Raw genomic sequence first — 17,180 nt, 5'->3', positions numbered from 1 at the left:
TTTTAAAACATGAATTCAATTTTTTTATGGTTATAGGATTCCTAAGATTGTTTAATTCATCTTCACTGAGTTTTAGTAGTTTGTGGTTTTCATGAAATTGGTCCATTTCTTCCTAGTTGTCAAATGTACTAGTCTATAGTAGTCCCTTATCCTTTTAAAGGCTGTGTGATCTGTAGTGAAATCCTGTTTCGTTCCTGATATTGATGATTTGTGTCTTCTCTCTTTTTATCTTTGTTAGTCTTGCTATAGGTTTATTAATTTGATTGATTTTTTAGAAAGAATCAGTTTTTTGTTTTATTAATTTTTCTATTTTTTTCTGTTTTCACTTTCATTGATTTCTACGCTTATCTTTATTATGTTCTTCCTTCTGCTTAAGTTTTTTGCTTTTCTTTTTCTAGTTTCTTGAGGTAGGACCATAGATTATTCACTTAAAATCTTCTTCTCTAGGGAGGCATTTCATGCTATAAATTTTTCTGTCATTACTACTTTAGCGTAACCACAAATTTTGATGTTATCTAATTTTTACATTATGTTTAATTATAATATAATCATGTATTTGTTCTCTTTTGGACCCTCTGTTTCTTATTTCACTTTTCTTGCCTTCTTGTGGGTTACTTGAACATTTTTTAGAATTCCATTTTGGCTTATTAAAAATGTTTTATATATTACTTTGTATGGTTTTCTTAGTGTTGCATAAATGTGCATATGTAATTTATCACAGTTTACAAGTATGGATGCCTCATCATTTCGAGTGATGTGTGGAAATTTTGTTTCCATTTTGGTCCCTTTACCCTCCTAACTTTTTAAATATATACTTGTCCTAAGTATTTCCTCTACATACATTGAGCACCACATCACATGGTGTTATAATTTTTGCTTCCAACCATCAAGTATGACTTAAGAGATTCATAAGAATGATAGTCTATTATTTTTACCCATTCCATTGTTCTTTGCTTTCTAAAGTTCCACACTTTCTTCTGTTATCATTTCCCCTCTGTGTACAGAACTTCCTTTAGCCATTCTGTAAGGGTAAGTCTGCTAGTGACAAAACTCTTAGTTTTCCTCCATCTGAGAATGTCATTATTTCCACTTTTCTCCTGAAGGATAACTTTCACCAAATTATCAACTTGTGATGGACAATTCTTTCCCTTCAGCCCTTGAAAAACGTGCCACTTCCTTCTGGCTTCCATGGTTTCTGATGAGAAATTCCCATCCTCTGAATTGGTGTTCCCTGTAGGTAATACATCATTTCTCTCTGGCTGGTTTCAAGAATTTTTCTTTCTTTTTTAGTTTTCGGAAATTTAATTATAATGTGTCTTGGCATGGATTTCTTTGAGTTTATCATATTTGAGGTTCATCCAGCTTCTTGAGTCTGTAGGTGTATGTCTTTTGCCAAATTGGAGAAATTTTTGGCTGTTATTTCTTCAAACTAAGGTGACTTTTAAGCACGTTTGATGTTTGAGAAATATTGCTCTGGAGTACGGTTCAGAGGCCCAAGAACTTCTCAAATTGTATACAAATGCTGTGTTTTATTTTTCTTAGGAAAATGTCCACAGCTTTCACTAGATTCTCAAAAGACTCATGACACTCGCCACAAATGTTATAAAAGCATAGGTTTATGGCCTTATTGGATTATTTTTGGTTTTATTGGTTGAAACCAGTAAAAAAACTAGTTGGTATCCCTGTCTTTTCTTGTACCACATCTGTCGAATTTCTATGTCCAAAGATTTCTCCAACAGTTTTGGAAAATATGATCACTCAGGTGAATATTTTCTGAGCACCTAATATGTGCCAGACAAACGGATTTTTTTTCATTTTTCCCCAAGTCAGTGAGAAGGAGAAGAGTTTTAAAATTACCATTATTTTGGAGTTATGAAAAGTTCTGAGTAACTAAGAATGCTGGAGTACACTTGGCTGCCTTTGCATGTGACTTTCCCCTTTAAAATCTGTTCTTTACCGCTCTGAGCTGGATACACTGGTGATCAAATCACATTCCTGAAAGTATAATTTCACACACTAAAGACATGTCCTTGTGCCATGGGCCCCTCGTCATCACTCTGGCTTCCTTCGCATGGTTGGCGGTTGGACGCCTGTAGTTCCCCCAGGCAGGCTTGTCTTGGCCAGTTGCTCGAGCTGATCCCTCTTCCCAACACACCCTCACCTCCTTTGTCACCCACCTTCCTGGACGCACTCCTGCTCATCTTACAGAACTCCATTTGGGAAGTGCCACCTCTGGGAGGTCTTCACACTCTCTTCAAGTGCTGAGCTGGGTGTACCTTCAATGTCTTTCAGGCCTCCCAGCACGTCACATTGTACGCTGATTGTCTAACCGTCCCTCCCAACAGATGGTGAGACCCTTGAAGGCTGTGACTGGGACTTGATTGCTTTTGTGTCCCCAGTACTTTCATAAATATAATAAAACATGTACATATGCATTGCCTCCCGTTAGCGTTCACTGCCACCAGCTGAGCGCCCATCATTAACGTCCTAAGTGTCTGTTGAGCTTCTTTATATACAGGTGTGGCAATCAGATATTCAGCCTTCCCCAGCAGATTTAATCTTCCCACATTCTCACAAGCATCTGTTTATTCATTCATTTTAGACGTTTTTTGAGAATCAGTTTAAAGATTATTGGTCTTCTCTTGCTAGAATGCCTATCTCCCCATTTTTAGAAATTATAGACAGCACTGACCCCTGTCATTTTCCTTCTTTGTCTTAATACCGGATCTGATGAACCCCTTATTATTGTGTTTACATTTAGAGATCTGTCTTTCCTATCAGCCTATAAGCTCCTTGGGGTAGGGACTATGTCTTACTCAGCCCAGAGTCTCCAGGGACTGGTACACAGTGGCATTCCATAAATGCTGGTAGAAAGCATTTGGTGTTAGATCATCACAGCTACGCGGTTGCTCTGGATTGGAACATGCATTCCCTCATCTTCTCCATCTTTACTTCCTATTTATCCTTTATCCTTCATTCTAAGCTACTCTGAATTCTTTTTAGGAAAGGAGAAATGGGTAAATGAACACATTTTAAATTTCAATTTAATTTAATTAATTTAATTTTTTTTATTCCTCCCAGGTACTATCTTGGTCGGCGGATGTTTATTGTTATTTCTGAGCCAGACATGATCAAGCAGGTGTTGGTTGAGAACTTCAGTAACTTTACCAACAGAATGGTATGTAGTTTTCTTTCTGTATGTGGACGGACGGGGAATCATCCTAAGATGCAAGCACTGCGTGACGGATTGAACAGGGACGCAGTCAGGCCTCTTATCGGGTTTAAGTCAGTTCCACTCCAAATTGAGCTCCCCAGTGAACTCAGGTTTTCAAAAGAGATGTACAGGACTGGTATAAAAGAGTGGCATTTGCATTCAAGAAATGCTTCAAGAAAGCCAAGGCTCCAGAGAAGTTGAGGCTAATAAAAATGCTAAAACCACAGCTAAAGCTGTGTTCAAAGTTAGAGGAGTCCAGAGGGCACAGGCCAAGTGACTGCAGAAGACTGAGCAAGGTTAATATATGCCAGCAGGAAAGCAAAATTTTGAGGCTCTTGTGCTTACGTCTTTCCCAGAGGGTACAAAAGTATTAGGGCTGGAAAGCGAAGACAGGCAACGTTAGGAGGGAAATGTGTCCCCCAGTAGGGGGAGGAGCCTTTAAGAGGGCTCCAACCTGCACAGGATGTACATGTCCTGTTGTTTTTGGAAAGTACACGTCTTACTCTTTATCTTTGATGAGACATCCCAAAGAATGGGAGAGGTGACAGAAAATAGCAGAGCTCAGTGTTGCCCAAGTTTTCCATTAAGCCTTCAGGATTGAGCGCGAGTTCCCCTGATGTGATTTAAGGGCCCCTGTGACGTAGATCCATTGCATATGCTCCAGTCTGTGTCTCACTGCTCCCCAGTACAAGCGGTCACCCCCGCTGGTCCTCTACTCTCTGTCCCACCTGCTCTGAGAGGCCTGCCCTGTACCCTCCCTCACACTGACATGCCCCTGGGATTGGGGGCAGCTCAACCGTGGGTCTCGTGTGTATCACAGTGTGAGCTTGAGCACATTTCTCAACTTCCTTAAGCTTCTTGTTCCTCCTCTGGAAGGGGGTTATGCTGTACCTTCGTGGGCTGTTGTAAACTAAATGGGACCACGCAGATAAGCTCTGCCTCTGCGCAGTACTTGCCAGGTGAGACATTAGTGCTGTTAACAGGAAAACCCTTCGTTCCTACACCTGTCCGAACCCTAGCCATTGATTCTCAAGGCTCGCCTCAGTTTCCTCCTCCTCCATGAAGCCTTCCTTACCGTCATCCACATTTGCTTTCCCGTTCTCTGAACTCTGACAGCACTTACGTGTGTCACTCCTTTCCACAATTGTCCCCATGGTGGCTTCTACTATGTACAGGAAAGGAAGATACGGCTTTTACCCTAACTTGACGATGAGCTCTTTAAGGCCAGGAACTGTATCTTGTGGTTCTTTTTTTAATACCCCATGGCACAAACGTGTAATGACTATTCAGTATCCAGTATATTCTTGTTCAAACCGAACTGAATCTCCATCACCTTGACGTTTCTCCCAGAAGAATGAGGTATTCCCCGAGCCCGGAGATTCAATACACGCTTCTTCATCGAGATCGTTCACAATCGGTAGAAAGACCCATGGAAGATGAGATGGCTAGGAATCCCCAGTGTGTGCAGGTTTCCACCGGGAACGTACCCGCTCATCTCCAGCTTTGTTTACGGTCTGCAGGCCAATTCCATATTCATGGTAAAACAACCCTAGTGACTCAATTTTTTAAAAACAGTCATTAGAGTGGGATTTTCTCCCAGGTTTTTGAAAGTCAAATTAAATTGGGTTCTGTGGTTCCCTCTTATCCATATGCTTATTTATCTGCTCAAAGAACTAAAGGAGATTAGTGAGCCGTGATTTCTCCTAACTGACACCACCCGCCTTTCCTCTAATCGGCCGTGTTTACTTAAGCGTTCAGAGTCGGCTTTATTATACATTCGCTCAGTAAACATTAAACGCTTACTCCATGCAAGCTTCTCCCAAACGGTCCCTGGTGATGCAGAAAATACCTCAGCATATTAGTCTGATAAATTAAGTGAAAAGGAACTTAAATAACGCGTGGTTTCCTCTTCCAGCAGTGAGAGCCCACCTCCGTTCTCACGCCCAGGCCGGAGCGATGCGAGCTCCGTGCCCCGGGGCGGCCTGGTGGAGGAGGCCCCACCGGAGGTGCTGGGTTCAGCTCTGAAATCGGACGTGAGCTGTACGCGTCTCATGAGGGAGCCACAGAGTGTGCTGACTGGGGCAGGGGACACTCCCGGAACCTCCCTGACATGCATAAGCATTGAGCAAATACTTTAACTCAAAAATCATTGAATGAAACACTCTTTTTCAAATCCAGAACACTGGGCACTGTCCCACCGAGTCTGGGCAATGCCCCTGCCCTGTCCTGCTCATTTCCCAAAGGGACTTGGGGGTCTGCATCTGTGCGCGCAGGACTTCCTGAAATTGCCCAGTGGTGGAGCAACCACAGTTTGCCGTCAAACCCAAATCGGTCTTCTTAGCATTTGTAGAAACTTAGTTGTCCCTGCACCGGGGGACTTGGATATTTTTATTTGGGTATTTTCGATTAGCTCTTCTTTGCTATCGGGTACTGTCCTCAGTGAAGCCACGGGAGCAGCTCTTTCCTTAAATACCTGCGGGAACTGGAGCTGGGGCCGTGTGACTCGGCAGGAACGGTGGTCAGCAGTGGAGGAGCAACTGCTTTGGGCCTCTCAGGGCCTCGAGCCGGGGCGCTGTGGGAAGGCGGGACGAGGTAGGCTGGTCTTTGGCCCACGTGAGGTTGGTCTGGTGGGACGGGGGCTTGGAGCAGATGCGTGGAATCGCAGAGATAGGCGCTCTGGTCCAAAAATGGCAGTGCGGAGCGGGAGTCAGGCTGCACATGTGATCGTTCTCGGTTCCGTGGCTTGGATGTGGAGCGCAGGTGGGAGGTGGTGGCAGTTGCGTGTGTGTGTGTGTGTGTGTGTGTGTGTGTGTGTGTGTATGTGTTAGAGGGTACCCTCAGGTCCTCGTGAGCAACACAGAGGTCACCTCCCCAGGCACAGGTCAAGCCACGCCACTGACACACAAGAGTCACATCTGAAGCCAGGTGATGGATTTGGTGAGCGGTTTTATTCAGAACCGGTGAAACCCGGGGGCGCAGCTGCTGCAGGTGCAGCCTCTCAAAGAAAGGGCTTCTTCATCCACTCCCCACGTGGCCGTCAGAATCGTAGGCTGAGTCCCTGTGAAACCACCGACTCCTTGGCACTGGCAAAGACAGCTAACATGGGGAGGTAAGTAAGTCACTGGAAACCTCAGACCCCTGCATCTGCAGTAGCAAGATGCACGCCACTCCGGGGAAGAGCAGGAGCGTGTTGGCTCATCACAGAGCTAATCAGCACAGACAGCTCAATTCAGAGCTACGGGTGGATCAGACTCACCTGAGCTGGGGTCGCAGGGACCTGCCCAGTGGCATCCCCCAAGGGGCAGCGGCTTCGGCAGGCTTGCCACAAAACTGCCCCCTTGAACTTGTCCCTACACCTGTAACTGGTACCTGTCCACTGACAGCTTTTGAAAACCTGTTTATCTAGAGTTCCTCGCCTCTTTCTCTTAAATAAAACACTGAGTGAATGAAGACGTTCAGATGTTCAAACGTGTGCAGCAAGATTTGGGTGTGAGAGTGGTTGTTGTGCATGGCCTAGAGAAACTTGCATTGCTTCAAACCTTGCAAACGTTTTTTTAGCTGTATGTTTCTTGAGAAGGGTCAACTTAAACTGCAGGTCCGCAGCTCTGAAGCGGAAGTTCTTCTGCAAGCCCAGACTGCAAAGAACCGTGAAACCAGAAACACAGATGTGCAGCCTCATTTGCCTGCCCACCTATTTTGAGGCTCTTATCTTTGTTTTATGTGACACATTTTGCTGTGCACAGGAAACCCTCCAGCCTGAGCTGGAAGCTTCTCCTCCTAGGATGAATTGCCCATTGGCAGTCCTGGGTGACAGCCACAATGGGACGCCTGTCCCCTTTCACTCGCTTTCCTAATGTCTGGACATGGCTAGTCCTGGAAAAGACAGCTCTGTGGAATTGCACTTGATCTGCCAAACACACTTAGCTTCAAGTTTCCAACGTGGTAGCGAAGTTTAAACTCCAACGTCTTTAATGACACGGAGCGCCTTGGGAAGTCTTGGGACTATGGGAGAGTTCGTAGCATTTTGTCTTAAGTGGTATTGATTGTGAATGTTCAGATATTTTTCTCTCAGCCTTGCAAAACTTTTTTTTTTTATTTCAAAATCTTGTTGGAAATGCTTTCCTATTTTTGTGTCTTAGTAGACTCTTGGCTCGGCAGCAAGCCATCTTTCTATATTTTAAAAAGAAACAAGTCAAATCTTGTTCTGATATTTAGGCATTCTCACCCTAATTTTTGTGGTAGCAAAAGTAGAAATGAATGTGTAAACCAGGAGACTCATACCTAGAATTTTGGGATGAGAATTGTAAATAAGCCATAGAAGCAAATTCTGGTCTCTCAATGGCTGTGTTCCTGAACATTCCATGGCAGTCAGGTCACTGTGCTGGGGAGTCCTGGCCCATACTCTCCTTCTCTGCCCCAATCTCCTTCTAATAATGCCCCCTTTTTCCCATTTCCCCCTCTTCTAAGCCGTAGCCAGTTTGTGCGGCCGTCAGTGCTGGCAGGCGAACCTTAGAGTCCCACCAGCACCTCACAGAGCCATTTTGAGCTTCAGATACTGGGGACACACTCCCTCTTAGGGTCCCCCAGGAAAATTTCTTCTCCCAGCCAAGTGTGACAGGGGCTATATCAGGGACACATATGTTCCTCTCTAACACTTCTTCTGGCCAGAAGCTCCACTGAGATCTGTCAAAGAGTTTCCTGAGAAGGTTTAACAAGCCCTGTGACTCCCTTCCCCCTCAGGAAGGGTCCTCGGGTCGGGTGAGGGGTTATCAGGAGCACAGTTCCCAGAACATGGTTTCTCCCCCTCGGTGGATAAAACGCTAAGAACTCTCAGGAAGGGCCGCCATAGCCCATACCGTGCCTTTGTCCAAATTGGAAGAGTCCTCCTTCCACCAGCTGGAGCCGACTTGGCAGATGGAGCCCAAGCTTGCTTTTAGCAGCCACATGCCCCCTGCGCCGACCCCCTTGAGCTGTGCACACACCTTACAACCTTACTTGGAGGCTGTTTCTCTCAGGACAGCAACTAAAGCAGAGAGAGAGAAGGTTATGAAAGCTTTATGCCCATCTGCCACTAGCAGAATGAATGAAAATTGTCCAATGTAACAATAAAAGAAAACCTTTACCATTTTCATTTTTTAGTACTTTTTTATGTTTATGTTTATATTTTAATTTATATTTTATTTTTAGTAAAGGGAACCTCTTTACTATTTCAAAGCACCAAAATATAAGCCCTATACTTGGTTCAAATCTTTCTTCAGCCCAATAGGAATAGTCATATATTGAAAATAGCTTCAAGTATAGAATTTGGGGTCATCCAAGTGATAGAATTCTCAAATTTTAGCTGATTATAATACAACGAGGAGACATCTCATGTCTCGAGGAGAAGAAGAGACAGGTTGTACAGGGAGCGTCCTCATCTGTGCAAGGTGTGTGAGAATTAGAAACAATATTTGTAACAGGAGAGCGCCGCCTTTTTGTGATCATGGCCTACTTTCCAACGTTAGCGTTTTTGCAGCCTTCCTGGCACACTTACTTGACAAGCTGGCCACACTCGTGGCACAGCCGCTGAGGTATAACGGCATCTTCTGGAGTCTGTAAAAGCACCTCTCTCTGTCTACCTGGCGCCCTCGGCTCTGTGTGGCTGTTGGAGGACTGTCGACTGCTCTGTCAAGGCATCACAGAGATCATTTAGATTTTGTGTCAATGTTCCTGCATGTTCCAGAACACAAGGAAAATTTTTTTGACTATAGCTTCAATTCTATTATGCCTCTAAGTCCTTTTTCCTAATAACAGGCACACTCAGGTATAGCAAAGATGCACTGCGTGCATTTTGCGACACTCTGGGAGAAGTTGGTGGTCCTTACGTGCAACTGAGAATCCGTGGTGCGGCCCATGATAAACACTCGCTGAATGGTCGCTGTCTTCCTGCGACCAAAGAAGGCCGAGGTGTTGGTTTTCTTTAATAATCTGCCCCTTGGGACTATGTGATTCCTTAAAGTTTAAAGTTGCTGCTGAGCTGACCTAATAGGAAGTTAGACTCTATTTTAAGAGAGCTTAATTGAGAAGCGGAACATGTTCAATGTCAAGGGAATCTTGGCAGTTGAGCCAGGAGGCCACAGCTAAGCCACTGCTGCTTATCAGGGCAGGTTCCTAATTACTGGAGGATGAGCCAAGCGTTGATGAAGTATTGTGAAAAGCACTGCGTTGGTTGTGAGAGCGACAAGTATTGGTCATGAACCACCCCTCTCCTACCCTCTGTTCTTTGTCTCGATAGTTCCAGTATGAGCACAGCCCTGGTGCATGGTGGGCGATCCCAAAGTGTTCACAACTTGATCACTGACAGACACAGTTCAGAGCCAAACTTGCAAAGCACTGAACGTAAAATGCAGCAAACCCAGCTCAAGGCCTTGGCCATGTGTCCGAGGCGTTGCTTAGTCCCTGTTGGAAACAGCAGCCACCCAGCTCCTGCCGTGGAATGCGGGGAGGGCAGGAGGCTGTAGACTCCAGGGATTCAGTGTGCAGTTTCATCTGCATGTTCCTGCCCAAGCCTGGCTGTTTGGAGCAGAGCAAGCAAAGACAGGGGCCCCTCTGCTGTGATTGCCACCCCTCCCGCTGCCACACCCCACCCTTCAGCAGAGGGACAAACTATCCAACGGCGCTCCCTTACCTGTCCTCACCCCTCTTCAGTAACTTCTACTCACTCAGGCCTCCTGCCCCTTTTAGGAGGTGGGAACCAAGGGGCCTGTGGGCTCCAAACAGGGGCCACCCCTTGAAGGAGGAGACAGGATCACAAAATTTCACCCTGTGACATCCTAATGACAGTCCGCGTTAAATATAAAGGAAGTTAGTCACCTGGCCTCAGAGGAGACTTGCAAGGGATGCCAAGGGAGTTAGGGTGATCATCCAAAGTCAGGGAGACACGTGAACCAGTGAGAGAGAAACTGCAGTCCGCTGATAGCACGTCAGAGGTAATGTGGTCACCGAAGGGCGGATGACCTTCATCTTCTGCATCTTCAGTCACTTTCAGAAGATGAAAAATCCGAATCGAAACAGGTCAGGAGATTCCCAAGCAGGGAGGACACCCTGACAGCCCTTAACATCCCTCTTAAAATGTGGTCCATGTCTGAAAACCCTCGTCTACATAATGAGGTCTAACTTCCTCACACATGTCAGGAGAACATTCCTTCCCAAGACCAGGCACTGCTCCTAACAGTACAGCAGGACGGGCTTCCTCTGTTCCTGCCAGTGAAACCCAACACAGACCGGTAGGCTTGTGGTCAATTAAGGTTCCCAGATCTTTTTTGTGTGAATTATTGTAGGTCAGGTTTCTTCCATTTCCATGCTCTAAACAGCTAGGTTTTTAATCTAAACATGAAGCCTTATAGTTACATCTGTTGATTTTCACCTTGTGTTCATCCAGCATTCAAGTCTGTCAAAATTAAATATTAATTGTTTTTTAGTGTTTTTTAGAATTGAGATAACTTCCATATACAAATCTTCAGTGTAAAGCTCAATGTATTATTGTACCTGTATGTACCCACGTGACTGTCACTGTCAAGGTATAGAACATTCCTAGCACTCCAGATGGCTCCCTTACGCCTCTTCTCAGTCAACCCATCTCTATCATCTGGAGGAAACCACTCCTCTGACATCTATTGGCATAGATCCACTTTTGCTGCTTTTGAACTTCATGGAAATGGGAACATACAGTTCGCATCCTTTTGTTCCGGCTGCTTCTGCTCAATATAATGTCTGTGACATTCAACCATGTCATGTATTAAGATGAATGTAGCTCATCTCTTTTTATTGCTGTATAGTATTCCAATGTATAAAAATACCACAACTTATTTCTCTATTGATAGACATTTAGGTTTCCAGCTTTTTACTGGATGAATTAAATTGGTACGAGTATCTGAACAGAGTGCCCTTCGGGGCATGTATCAAGCAGTGGAATTGCTAGTTCACAAGGGTAGGTGTACGTTTGGCTTTTGTACATAGTGCCCAGTAGTTTTCCAGAGTGATTGAGCTAGTTTATACTCCTACCAGTACTGAGGAATATAAATTAGTATAAAGTCCATGTCTTAGCCAATACTTCGTCTTGTCATTGTTTTTAATTGTAGCTATTCTAGTGCCTGGTTGTCCTGACATTTCATGGTGGTTTTAATTTGCATTTATCTATTGAGTAATGATGTTGAGCACCTTTTCATATGCTCATTGGTTACTTGGATATCATTCTTTGTGATGTACCGTTAAATCTTTGCCCATTTTTTTAAAGGTGTTTGACTTTTTCTGATTGATTTATTGTCATTCTTTAAATGTTGTGTTATGAGGCTTTTTTTTGTCAGATAAATTGTGAATATCTTCTCCCAGTTTGTGGTGTGAGCATTTACTTTCTTAATGATGTCCCTTCATAACGAAGTACAATTTATCAAAATCTTCTATGGTATTGCTTTTGGTATTTTGTTTAAGATATCTTGCCTTACATCCAACATCACAAAGATATTCTTCTAGAAGTTTTACTGTTTTACCTTTCACTATTGGGACTATGATCTACCTCCAATGAACTTTGACCCATTAAAAAATGAAATAACTTCCTAATGGGTCAAGGTTCATTTTTTTCTGTGTTGATATCCAATTGCCAATTGCCCAGTGCCATTGTTGAAAAGACCACTCATTCCCCACTGAATTGAATAGCATCTCTGTCATAAATCAAGGGATCACACGTGTGAATCTATTTCCAGACTGTGTTCTGTTTCACTGGTCTATTTCTTTACCCTTGCGCCAGTATTACACCCTCTTAAATATTACAGCTTTATAATCAATCCTGAAAGACGACAGTATCGATTCTCCTTGTTATTCCAGTTCCTTTGATTCTATATATATTTTGGCAAGAATTGGCTTGTCAGTTTTTGAAGGATTGACATCATAACACTATTGAGTCTTCCAAACTATGAATGTGGGATCTCTATTTATTTAGGTCTTCTTCAATTTACCTTAGCCATATCTTGTAGTCTCAGGGTAGAAGTCTTGTACATCCGTTGTTAAATGTAGCCCTAGGTATTTGACAGTTTTACTGTTAATGTAAATTGTATTTTTAAAATTTCATTTTCTAGTTGTTTGTTGCCCATATGAAGAAATAATTTTTTTATTTTCAACTTACATTCAACAATCTTACTAAGCTCAATATTAATTCTAACAGTTTATTTACAGATATTTCTTCAATTTCCTGTTATGCAATCATGCCACCTATAAACAAATACAGTTTTACTTCTTCCATTCCAATTTTTACATATTTTATATTTTTTTCTTGCTTTATTGCATGCTGTCTATTGTCAAATAGAAGTGTGATAGTGACATACTCATCCTTTTTCCAACCTCAGAAAGTGTTAAATAGTTAGCTATTTTGTATGATGTTAGCTGAAGATGTTTTTGTAAATGTCATTTATCAGGTTGAGGAAGTTCCCTTATATTTATAGTCCACTGAGAGGTGTTGTCATGAATGGGTGTCCAGTTTTATCAAATGTTTTCTTCTGTATCTGTTGAGATTATATATGTTTTTCTTTTTTGTTCTGTTAATGCATCAAGTTACATTGATTTTCAAAGGTTGCATAATTCTTGATGAATTGTTCTTTTACTATATCCCTGGATTATATTAGCTAATATTTTGTTTAGGGTTTCTGCGTCTATGTTCATGAGAGATACTAACCTATAATTTTTCTTTCTTGTAAGTCTTTGTCAGGTTTTGGGATCAGTTTACACTGCTTACGAGATGGTCCAGATTAATGTTAGATTGTGATTCTGTGAATATTAATCTTTGCAGCTGTGATTTCTGCAAATCAGTTGTTCATTATGAAAATAACAAATAAAATGTTCAGTTGGACTGGGCTAAGTGTAGAAGCCTGTGGTTCTCCACTTGATTCCAGATTAATAGAGTTTTATTTGCCTTTGACTGTTTTACCAGTCATGAAACCACCAACCAGAATTATTTACCAACCCATTATTTCTCCTTTTTCTCCATAAAAAATGTCCTTGGAAATCATTAAATGTTTTGCTTCCCACATCTATAGATCTGTCTATCTATGAAAAAAAAAACAATCAAGAATGAGGTTACTTTGGCATTACTTGTTAGTGAGCTTGCACTGACTTCTAAAGATCACTTTTCTAAAAATCTTTTTCAAATGGGAGCAAGATATTATTTGTATGGGGCCACTGGGGTGAGGTCCAGTCAACAGGGCTTCCTGCAGGAGATGTTCTCTAAGCTGTGTTCCAGTAGGTGAACAGGAGTTAGCAGGCAACAGAGAAAGGGGGCTGGAGTGGGACCTAGAGTTTCAGGTAAAGAAAAAAAGGGCTCACAAGAAGGGCCAGACCTTAGGGAGAAGACGGCCTGGTCAAGGTACTAACAGAATAAGACGATGTAATCTCAATACTCCGTACCGGGGACTCTTCTAAATGCTTTAAATGTATTAACTCAATTAATCATTCCGGTTGCTCAGTTCAAAACTCTGGGAGTCATCCTTGACTCCTGTCTTTCTCTCTCCCACGTCTTAGGCAATCTGTCAGGAAATCCTGTTGACTCTTCCTTCAAAGTCACCCCAAATCTGACAGTTTCTTGCCATGTCTGCAGCCCCCAACATGGCCTGAGTCCCCCCACCCCCGCCTCCTCTCTCTCTCCTGGTCATTCTGCTTCCTCCTAATGGCTCCCCTGCCTCCGTCCCGGCCCCTCACAGGATATTCTTAGTGCTGAGGCAGAGAGTTCTGCAAAACAGAAGTCAGCTCAAGACACACCTCTGTGCAAAACTCTGTATGTCCTTCCGTGTCACATGGAGTAAAAATTCTTCCAAGGCCCTGGAGGCGCTCTGCACACAAGTCCCCATGACCCCTCTGTTCTCTGGCCTCCCTCGATCCATCCACTGCAGACACCAGGCCTCTGGGGTGCTCCTCACGCACACAGTGTCCTTGCCGCCGTGGCCCATGGCTGGGACTTCACTCCCTGGCTCCTGCAAGGCTTTGCTCAGACCTCACCTGCTCCAGGAGGCCAGTGCAGACTGACCCATTTAATACTGTGCCTCGCCGCACCCCACTGTGCCATACGATGCACTTCTGCCTTCTCCCGCTAGCATGCAAGCTCTGTGAGGACAGGAGCTTCGTTTGGTTCACAGATGTATCCCAAGCACCTACATCAGGGCCCTGCACATAGCAGGCACTCAGTAAATATGTGTTAAGTGAGTGAAGCCTCACAATCACTCTAAGAGGTAGGTGGCATTATATTATCCCCATTTTACAAATTGAAAGCGGTAGATGGCCAAGATTTGGGCCCAGGGGTCTGACTCTAGAGGCAATACTCTTAGCACTGCATTATCCTGTCCAAGCCCAGAGTAGAAAATACAGCTGGACCTTCTAGAAAACCCCTCTCCCTGTGTCTTCAGACTACGACTGCGAGGGGTTGGGAAGTTAGAGAATTCCTCTAGGCTTTGTGTGGCATTCAGAAGGGGGTGGGGAATTGGCCGGAGCATGCTGGGCCTTATAAATCAAGTTAGGGAGTTTGCACAAGGACAGGCCTAGATTTTTGCTTTAGAAAGATCTCGCTGACTGCAGGGTGGAGGACGGATGGGTGTGACAGGCTGGAAGGCAGGGAAATCAGTCAGGGGCTGAGATAATGGTGACCTCAGCCAGGGTGGTGGCTGTGGGGATGGAAGAGTTGGCAGATCAAAGAAAGATTTAATAGTTGTGACTGACAGGATTTTAGCTGAGAGAGAGGACAACTCCCAAGTCTGGGGTTTGGGTTAGAATAGGTTTTTTGAACTTTTTCGACTGAGGCCTACAGTAAGAAACACAGTTCACATTTTGACACAGAACACACACACACACATACACACACACACACACACACACACACACACCCCTATCTTGAGCAAGTTCAACAATGAAATACTTACTCTGACTTTGACTCCTCTGTATTTTCTAGCCTGTTCTACTCCTTATTTCTCTCTCTTTCTTTTCTTTCTTTAAATGCTGGTTGCCACTCCCTACATGGATTTTGCGACTGGTTATGGTGAGAAGTCTGGAAACCCCTGGCCCAAGAGTGACTGGAGGCGCCTTTCCTGAGCCATGCAGGGACACGTGGCTGGGCTGACAGACAGGAGTCTGGAAAGCTCTGTTTCCTGGGCCTCCTTCCCAAGACCCAGAATCCCCTTCTTGCCTAACACAGCCCTGCCCCCATCAAACTTATGTCTTGTTCCTCATTCCTTTGGGGGGACCCTTTGCAGCTCTCCAGGCGTCACTCGGTAAATCTGACCCACAAACACATGGAGACAAGGCTTAGGGGGGCGGGGGGCTGTTTAATGGGCTCAGAGTTTTAGATTTCAAGGTGAAAGGGTCCTGTGGATGGATCATGGCGGTGGCAGCACAGCAATGTGAATGTCCTTAATACTACTGAACTGCACACCTAAAAATGGTCAAGGTGGTAAATTTTATGTTATGTGTATTTTGCCACAATTTTTAAAAACTGTATGTAGACAAACTAACAGAAAAAAGCGTCTGGATGGTCTTCTGGAAATGAAGTCTCAGGGTTGGAAGAGTTCTTGAAGGTCATTTAGACCAAACCCCTCTGGCCGCTCAAGTTCCCTGTATAGTATTCCCGAGAGACGGTGTGCAGTCTCCAAGAGCTCCCTGAACAAGAGCTCATTGCTCAAGGCAAGATGTTTTATCCTTGAATAATTCTGACTTTTGACTATTGGGATAGTTCTCTTTTAGAGGAGCTGGAATTTTCCCCATAGCGTCCACTATCAAACCCAATTCCACTCCTCAGGGTCACAAAAACAACTTGAATTCCCTCTTCTATGTAATATGCATTCAATAAATATTTATTGGGCACGTGCTTAAGTACCACTATCTGATCTCCCAAATACTCTCTTTTGCAGTTGAAAATTCCATAATCTGACAACTATTTCATATATGACATGATTTAATGTCCCTTCACCCTCTGACTGCTCTTTTGAAATGACCAATTTGCTGCTCTCCTTCATATTGTATGATATCTAGAAACAAAACCATTACTCTAACCAATGCCCCCAAACTTTTCCATCAAAAAACAGAGGATTCTAATGGAACTTCTAGGCTGAGGGGAGTGCAATGTCATGGCCAGTTGGTGAGGGAGATATTTGAGGGCCATGCTGACATTACTGCATGGCGGCTAGATTTGTCCTTTGGGTACGAGATATAAAAAATGGTGCGGACTGAATCCTTAGGTCTTAATGACAGATACAAAATCCAGTCACTCTCGACTCTTATCTCTGATTTATTCTGTCTCACCATCACCCCACTTTCCTTGGAGTGAAATGCTTTATTACATGTAGTGTAGCGTAGGGCTGCGTTTCGCCACTATATAAATATACATAATGTATGATTCCTCCTTTGACTCTGGAACCTAAACAAATGGATTATGTTCCAAAAAATTCCATAAAACCATAATTCTGCTTAGTGGCCATGGCACTCCTAAAGAATTTCATTCTAAATATAGAGAGGTATTCCTCTGCAGAAAAATATCCCAGCAACTTGGTTCTAATATATAATTAAATCTCTTCTAGATACTTTGCAGTTATATTTTATGGCTTATTTTGAGTGTTCATATTTTATCAGAAAATTATAATTTTCCTCTAAATAGGAGTTTTTACAAGGCTTTTGAATTATGATGGCTGGCTTCATGTTTCAACTATAATTAAAACAGTGAAAAGAAACAGCATTGCTGCGCATTGCACGTGGTTCTGAAGAGCGCTTGGTTCCCCAGCCCCCCTGTCTCCCCACACCCTGCAGGCCTGAGGCTGGGGGCCACTCCGACCAACAGTGGGGGCCCCATTTTTGGCCACTTGGTGGGATAGCTGGTTTTAGAAAGGGACAGAATGGCTTGGGAAGGAGAGATGAGGAGACCAAAGACTCCTTTGCCTACTTCGAGCCCAGCTTCAACATC

At 43.7% G+C, this 17,180-nt stretch overlaps 1 protein-coding gene across 1 annotated transcript in view; it reads left to right on the top strand.

Moving 5' to 3' along the window:
• Positions 1 to 17,180, top strand: part of TBXAS1 (thromboxane A synthase 1 (platelet)) — a 159,010-nt gene that overhangs the window by 60,420 nt on the left and 81,410 nt on the right. Inside the window, exon 4 of the mRNA XM_012649785.1 lies at positions 3,082 to 3,178. Coding sequence (XP_012505239.1) covers positions 3,082 to 3,178 — 97 coding nt within the window. The remainder of the gene's footprint in view (positions 1 to 3,081; positions 3,179 to 17,180) is intronic.

This window comes from Propithecus coquereli, unplaced genomic scaffold (genome assembly GCF_000956105.1).
Source record: "Propithecus coquereli isolate 6110/MARCELLA unplaced genomic scaffold, Pcoq_1.0 Scaffold302, whole genome shotgun sequence".
NCBI lineage: Eukaryota > Metazoa > Chordata > Mammalia > Primates > Indriidae > Propithecus > Propithecus coquereli.
The sequence above is the reverse complement of the archived record's forward strand: the minus strand, read 5'-3'. Positions and strand labels throughout refer to the sequence as shown.